The sequence below is a fragment of the Limulus polyphemus genome, unplaced genomic scaffold (genome assembly GCF_000517525.1).
Source record: "Limulus polyphemus unplaced genomic scaffold, Limulus_polyphemus-2.1.2 Scaffold2831, whole genome shotgun sequence".
NCBI lineage: Eukaryota > Metazoa > Arthropoda > Merostomata > Xiphosura > Limulidae > Limulus > Limulus polyphemus.
In genome coordinates, this window is record NW_013668441.1 from 13030 (window position 1) to 21535 (window position 8506).

Below are 8506 nucleotides of genomic sequence, written 5' to 3' on the forward strand. Positions count from 1 at the left end.
CACTCAACTCCCCCTTTCTAATCCATTAATTGGCAATTAGCTGCATTTTCTTACAGGGAAGATAACTTGTAACACTGTGAGATGGATGGTTGTCTTTTTTTGTCAGTGAAGTATATGCTGGTAGTGCATGAAAATAGTGTGTGTGTGTGTGTAAAATGGAGTCATGTGCAAACCCGGCTTTGTGTGGCGTTAGTGTATCTCTGTTAGCCCCAGTAAACAGACTTTTGTGGCTGATTTTACTTTGAGTTGCTTCAGCAATTTCAACTTTAATTTTTGTAGCTTATTCCTTTTAGTAAACTTGTTTTTTCTTAGCTTTGGATTATTGCAGACTCTGATATTTGTGGATGATGTAGTTTATTTTGCATAACGTATAACATATGGATTCATCTGATTTAAGCTTAACTTTGGGATTTATTAAAGATTTTACTTTTCACCTCATATTTAATTTAGCTTGCAATGGGAAGCAAACTAAACTGGTAAGAAAAACTATCAAAGACTCCTTTACTTTTCTCTGGCCATATCAACACATCTGCAATAAACACTTGCCCATGTGTTTGTTTTGACGTGTGTATAACAAAGATTTGTAAGTTGACATCACAATAACCACGTATTTTAATTCTTTACTAATTTAAATTTGTAACAAAATTCAAAGCATTGTTATGTTTCATGAATATAAGCATTCATAAAGAATAACCATAAGTCAATAACAGAAAGGCAAACCTTTGATAAAGCAATGAAACATGTGGAAATGAGAATAGGAGATTCTTTTTGTAGCAGGGAATTGTAATTTTCAATATCTTCTGGAAGTTAGAATTATTTTACTTTAATTGTGAGGTTAATAAATTTACATAGATTGAAACAAGTTATATTTACCAACAATGTGCTTTCACTTTTTTTCAGTGTTTTGAGAAAGGAGCTAAAACAAAGTCATCAGATTCTGCAGATTGGTTCAATTTTTACTGTAATTATTATATTAACAGCTCGGTTTAAAAACAATCATGTTGTGTAAAATGTTGCATGTCCTAATTACTTCAAGTATTTCAACTGTCACAAGTGAGTGAGAATTGAAATGAAATTTAACAGTGTGACAAGAGTTTTACTTGAACAGCCATGGTAGCTAAGATAAATAATTGCTTTATCATAAACAAATCCCATCACATTTTAATACATGCAGCAACCATGATAAATTAAAATGGTTTTAACTTTCATGCAGTATTGAAAATCATTAGCCCCTGCTTCAAAGAAATCCCCAGTTCTGATTCCCCATGGGAATACTTCTATGGTTTATATAGTTGCATTTACTTATTTCACACAGGAAATATCCTCAGCCACAGTTTTTCTTCAAACCTATAAACATAAATTTACTACTTCAAACGAAACTTTAGTTTTCAATTGTTGAAAATTCATATTTCCATCATTGTTTTGTCTTGAAAGAAGTTATATTGCATTTGAATAAACTTTATAATCAACTCAGTGCTTGGGCTTCCATGATGAAATTATATTAGAGGCAAAATAATTAACTCTATGGTTCAATATTTAAAATATTGATTTTACAGAAGCATGCAAGATTGAATTGTGAGAAAAGTATGGTTCTGCCTACAAAGTATCTTTTATACCACCAAGATTAAGTGTCATTTAATAGATGAGCTGAACAGTAAGTCATTTTATGATAAAAAAAAAATAAGGGTATTTTTCTTTATAGTAAAAAAATGTAACTAGAAGCTCCCTACTATGTTAATGCTTTTATTAGTTTATAAAGTATAGATATAAAAAAGTTCTCAAAAACAAAATATTTTTTTTTCTTCTCTGATTATCTATTAAAAGTGACAGTTTTTTCCATTCAGTTTACTCCCACATGTCAAACAAGATGAATTAATCTAGGAATGTTTTTTAAAGTTTTGTCAACTATTTCTGTATATGAATTAGACTTAAAAACGAAAACATCTGACTATCAATTAAATGCAACAGTATACTATCAGATAATGTATAAGTTAAATAACTGGAATTCAATAAAAACAATATATGTACAACACACAAACAGCTGGAAGAAAAGTAAAATTTGAGGGAAATTTAATGTTCTTGTAAAGTGTATACAGAAAAGGTATGGGTATATATTAAATACCAACTAAAATACCATACTGGTCATAAGGCTTAGTCCATAAGAAAAAAAAAAACTGTTAATTGTTCTACCAAATCCTGCAAGAATAGGAACCACTTTTGACAACTTAATTAACAATGTCTATCTTGATGTCCTCTTCCGTGTTATGTCCACGTACAGTTTTGTAGACAATAAAACAAGTTATTCATTTGGTAAATATTTTCACAACGTAAATATAAATCAATTAATAGGCATAATTAATTGTTGACTGAGTGAGCTTGATCCATAGAAACATGTTTCCATATTGACACATTTATCTTTATACCTGTTCTAAATTGCCAATACTTTTGTTTTAATTGAGTTAACTCCAATAAATTACCAGTGTAGTTAGCACTTTATATTAAAAGGTTTTAAAATGACTACATTTAAGCACAAATAGATAAGATAAGCACAGAAAGGGACACAAGTTAACACTTTACATAATGAAAAGAAGGCTCAATGTATATTGATTAAAAATTAGTGTTTCAAAGAGTGCATTAGAGCATTTTGTTGCAACTAGGAGTTTAATAACATTCCAGATGGAAATCCAGATCAGAAGACAATGTCATTCAAAAGGTTTAAAAATCAGATTAATTCAAAACATCCATAGAGTTAAATGAAAAAATACACAATATGTAAGGGGGTTAATGTCAGCAACAGAAATGCTTGTAAGCAATTGATATACAAGAGAAAGTTACACATAAAATGGCTAATATTTTACACATGGAGATGTTGAACTGTTTGATGATTTGAAAATATCACAAAAATTAAAATAACAAACAACATCCTATAGATTTTAAAAACTAAGAATGAGATTTTTTTGGAATCTGAAAGAGTTTCAGAGGTGTAATGATGACAAGTTTCAGCAAGTGTGTGTAAACAAACAGTGAAATATGGTGGTGACTATGTGATAGTAGGGACTGTCCTTTTTTTTCTGCAGGAAAGGAAGATACTGTCAGAATTGTTGGCATTATAAACAAATGACCATTTATCACAACATCTCTGTTTGTGATACAATACCCAACTGAAGATGTTTAAGTGGCACTGGTTTCAAGTATCAGTGAGCTAATGATCCAAAACATACTGACCTACTGAATAAGAGGCATTTGGGTTAGAAGCAATTGGTGATATAAAAGTTATAAAATGACCACCCCAAACTGTATACAATACAAGAAGTAGCTGATTTATAAGAAATCTCATTTAACATTTATAATTTGCCCATCACAAACTTTCTTGCCATAAAAATACGCAGATAAAAATAAAAACTTTGGTAATTGTGGGGTAAGTTTATGGAAATTAGTAATAAGATGCATGTGTAACACCAACTCTGTGTTTTATACAAAATTTATTGTACCTATACAAAAATTCACATATAATGGTTAAAATTTCTGTTTTCAAAAACAAGAAGATAATGTGGCTTTTAAATGAGTAACATAAACATTTTTGGACAGAATTTTCTCAGAATTGAAGTGTTTTGTCCTATTAAATTTTCTTAGCTTGTCTCAACAGAAAGTAGAACAGTTAAGACAACCTGCAGATGAACTTTACATACTATTCAAAACCTTATTTTTAAACACAATACACACAGGAAGTGTGTAATCATACTAACAATGTGAAACATGAAAAAATATATTATCTGATGTTACAATGATAAATATCCTTCTCTGCAAACTACTAACAAAGTAAATATGAGATCAAACTATATAGTTATTGAATAATCCTAGTAGTTGATCAATTGTGTATACAAAGTTGTGATATTTTTATATTTTGCATGCACTGTTTATAAAAAAAGACTTCACACATGAAAAAAGAGAAAGGATGAAATACCTTACCAAACAATGAACTGTTGTTTTTTACATGAGCATTCTCCTTACTTGCTTTTAATTATCCATATAGCAACCATGGAATAATACATTAACCATACCATAAGCACAGTAAAAAAAATACATAGCATGTTACATTTTTTAAATCAAAGAATTAGATATATATATATATTAATGGTGTGAGCTGGTTTTTTAAATATTGATTGATAATTATCCCATTCAAGAAGTATATCTATACTTTTACAGCTAATTATAAAGTGATAAGTATAAGGAATGATAATACAATTACTTAAGAAAGTTACTTAATTAGAATTATTAATTTTCTACTAAATGATATTGTCAGACGTTAATAATAATGCCCATTATAACGTTCAAATATTTTCCAAAGACAAAAAGTACTCTCCAAAATACAAATATCAGTACTGCGTATTTTGCAATAGGACAAATAAGTTTTATAACTACTTGATATACATTCTCACATACTTTAAATAGTCAGTTTTCAAAAAATACATGTTTCGCTTCTAAATTTTAATTTTTCCACAATAAACAAATGAGGAAAAGCTATTTAAATACTTGAAATTGTAACATTAATAAATACATGATTTCATTTCAAAATTATAGAATGAAGTACAATTTAAGCAGAGGAAAAAATACCTATATAGACTATATTGTTTAGAAGTTAATCAACACATGATTGTGGTAGCTACTGAAATTTTATTTGTAAAAAGCTTTACTCTTTACACAGCTATTTTTTATAGGAGTTTACTTGTAAATTTTATGAAACTTATCAGGAAGCTGCCCATTTGCTGAAATATCTATAATTCAAAACACTAAAGATGTTTAATTCAATTAAATTGATTTTTTTAGTTTTTAGTCAAATTTATTAAAATTTATTGTTAAAAGCTGTAGTTACAATATTATACACTCTAAAATAAATTCCAACTGCACATTACAAGTAGTCAGGTATATACAGATACTCTTCCAGCAATCTTTTGTACCACTATCTAATTTAATCTTCCTGTTGATGACTGCCCCCTTCACTATATCATCAGATATTTGGCAAGTGGTAAAACCTGTGACTATTTGAATAGCTGTTTCCTCCTTTAATTTCTGGAGTGTTGGCTCCAGGAAGCTGTGGTAACAGCGTTTGGTGCTGGGAATTCTGCAAAAGAAACAAGTTAAACTTTTAAAAGTAATCCTATTATATTTAATTAGTACTTAAAAATGTTGGTATTCTGTACTTTTATGGCTATAGAAATTTGTATTTAATTTCTAGCTTATTCTTGTCAAGGATTAACAATACAATAATTTACAAAAATCCAGTTCTCACTTCTTTTCACATGTATGCCCACTTGAACCTTCAAATGAATTCTACCCAAACTTGTAAAAATCTCCTAATACCCATTTAAGCAAAAATAATCTGATTGGTTACTAAAATATGATGAACCCACCAAGGGAATTCATATAAGTTAACTTAATTTCATTAAAATTATATATATGGATTCCTTATGGAACATAAACAATGTAAGTAATTAAAAGGTAAGTACAAAAAATATAGAATTTAAACACTTATTTCTCATCTCTTCAAATTAGAGAAGATATGTCAGTCTAAGTATATATAAAGCACCAGTACTTTGGACTTTTCTCTCTTCAGTCTTATATGACTGCCTTCTGTCTCGAAGTCTGAGATTTTAACTTGACTCAAGTAAGGATGTTTTAGCAGTTCTTCACATGTATACCTTTTCTGGGGGTCTTTGTCAAGACATTTCTACATAAAGACAAATGTGGAACTTCAGGTAATGATTACCAACACCTAACATGCATAAAACACTGGTATCTGCAATCCATGCTTTTTTTTTTTTTGCAGCTCTAATAAAACATTATATCACAAAGAGCTAACATTGACACTTACATAAGTAGAAAACTATATATCATGGCCAGCTGAGAACTGCAGCTTTGAACAATATAAGTTCTCATCAGCCCACTCAGATAAATATTAAAAACTTGTCATCCAGTAGAGATTGATATGGCTTTAGATGTGGAAGACAGTTTGGTGGTGTAGTAGTTGTTACCTATTGTGAGTTTTACATGTTTTCATACAACATTGAATATCTTTTTCCTAAGAGTTAAAAGTAATGTAAAATGAGCAGGTTAATGAACATCATATGGAAAATTAATTCTTAAAATAAAATTTAGAATTCATTAACACACTAAAGAAAGGGGCATACTTTAGGAGGTCATTTAACCATAACGTTTGTACAATAGTTATTGTGTAAAGAGCAACATTTAATGTTTATAAAGAGTATACACATATATATAGGAAAGCTAGAAGTAACTGTTTTGAGGATAGGGACTACATTTCTTTCCTGTTTGGTTTCTTCTATGTTATGTTTTATTCAGAAGAAATAAGAGTTGCTGCTGTCAAACAAGGAGTATGTGACAAATTCTCCATCATGAGATGCAGTTTACTAAGAGTTGCTGCTGTCAAACAAGGAGTATGTGACAAATTCTTCATCATGAGATGCAGTTTAATAAGATTTACATTATCTTTTTTTTTATGTATTTATGCATAATTGCTCATCATAAGTCTAACATGTGGTTGGTCAACATTACAACTATACTTCCACAGTAACAGTATACTAGGCTTATAGAATTTTAAATGTTTTTTAATTTATTGAAACAACAAATAGCTAGGTTGTAAATGGCAAGAAGTCAAGTAGTTTGTGGCCAATGCCAAAAGAATCCTTTGAGGTATAATGGCAATGGCTTATGCGTAGAGAAAAAGTAATTCTAAATTTAATTCTCTAAGGAAACATGAAATACGTATAAAAGACTATCATGCTGGTTACTAACAGGACTTAAGATAAGTCAGAAAAACACCTTTCATGAATCTTTCTTAAAGAAAACATGAAATAAGTATAAAAGACTATCATGCTGGTTACTACACAGGATGGACTTAAGATAAGTCAAAAAACAATTTTAGAAAAACACCTCTCATGAATATTTCTTGTGGGTAACATAACAGTGTGAACAAAATATGAAAGTGAGAATGTGTGGATAGTTGCAAAAAAAATCAACACTTTAAAATTACTTATGTGTAATTTTGTCTTAAGGATACCTATTAAGATCACTGATCAGAGAAATTAGTACGACAAAGCATAATATCATTTAATAGTCAGTGACCTCACACTTAGTCACTATAGTTTAATTAATAAACTATGAACATGCTTCAGGCTAAGTGATTCATAGCAAAGTCAAGTTTAAAGAATTTACAGATTCCTCAAAGCAAGGAGAAACTGTCTTGACAGTTTTAGTTGTGTGTTTCTCCAAAATTTAATACATGATTTTAATGAGCAGCAACATATGACCATGACACAGTTCTTGATATTGATTTCAAGAATGAAAGGTTTCCTTAGTTTGAAGGATTAAAGACCATGACATAGGATAAGAAAAAGACAGAAATGTCAAAAATGCATCTTGTTGGATCAAGCTGGATGAAATGATATAGACTGGAAACCAATAAGAAACATCTACGAATAATGGCCAAAGCTTTTAATTTTATATAACTGGATCAAGGATTGCTAAAGGAATCTTATTTGAGCTTTTGGTAAGTTCAGTCTCTACCTTTCATTCAGTTCAGTTAGTTCTTGATCAGTTCTTAACTCGTGTTTTCTCTCTGGTGAGGAGGTCTGAAGTCTTTAAGCTACAGCTTCTACATTAGAATTCTAGAATTTATTGTCCTTTCATATTTCTTTGCTAGGCTAGTGAGGAGTTTGGTTGTAGTGTTAAGTCTGAATAAGTTAATTTCAAAAACAACACAACACAATGTATGTGCTTAGTTCAATGTCATATTTTTTACGTTGTTAAGCAATAACCTTTTATGATTTCAATTAGCAGTTGCTGTCAGCCAAAAGTAATTGATCTCCCATGCTTCCAAGTGGAAGAAAGAAAACAAATGATTAACAAGTAAAATCTTAAACATATTTTAATCTCTTCATGATCAGGCATTATATGTACTTAGGAACCAAAGAAAATTAGAAAATTTGACAAAATAACTAAAATGCTACATTTGCTTGGTTTATTGTGTATTTTATTGAAGGTTGACTTGATTGTACAAACCATACACCACTGAATTCATTCTGAAAAACTGTTATCAATATCTGCCCATATGGTCCCTAGGAATATAGATAGTGGCATAACAAGTACACCACTATGGAAGCAAGAGGTTAAAATAAACAATATCTATTTCAAATGGTTCTCAGGTAAAAATGTGAGATAAAAAATCTAATTAAATAAAAAGAAACTGGTATGCCATTGTTTAACTGCTAAAACAGTGCTTACAATTCTGTAATAAACTGAATTAGTCTTTATAGGAGAATAGTTTGGGGCTCATGTGCCATGCTTCATATGTGTGTTTTAACAGACATTTCATGATCACTTCTAGAATTGTTGTGAAAATGAGGTCTCATAAAGCTAAAGGTTAACTTTAGATTTCTGTAGAGGATATATATATATATATATATATATATATATATATATATATATA

General features: G+C 29.7%; 1 protein-coding gene across 4 annotated transcripts in view; it reads right to left on the bottom strand.

Annotated features, from left to right (window-relative positions):
* Positions 1 to 2069: 2069 nt before the first annotated feature.
* LOC106468010 (cyclin-dependent kinase-like 4) overlaps positions 2070 to 8506 on the bottom strand; it is a 32392-nt gene continuing 25955 nt past the window's right edge. For 3 of the 4 annotated variants that reach the window (XM_022396289.1, XM_013928406.2, XM_022396288.1), the window contains exons 9-10: positions 5594 to 5728; positions 2070 to 5122 (exon numbers count right to left, since the gene is read on the bottom strand). In XM_022396289.1, coding sequence (XP_022251997.1) covers positions 5009 to 5122; positions 5594 to 5728 — 249 coding nt within the window. In that variant the 3' untranslated portion in view covers positions 2070 to 5008. The remainder of the gene's footprint in view (positions 5123 to 5593; positions 5729 to 8506) is intronic. The other variant, XM_022396290.1, reaches the window with a different exon arrangement.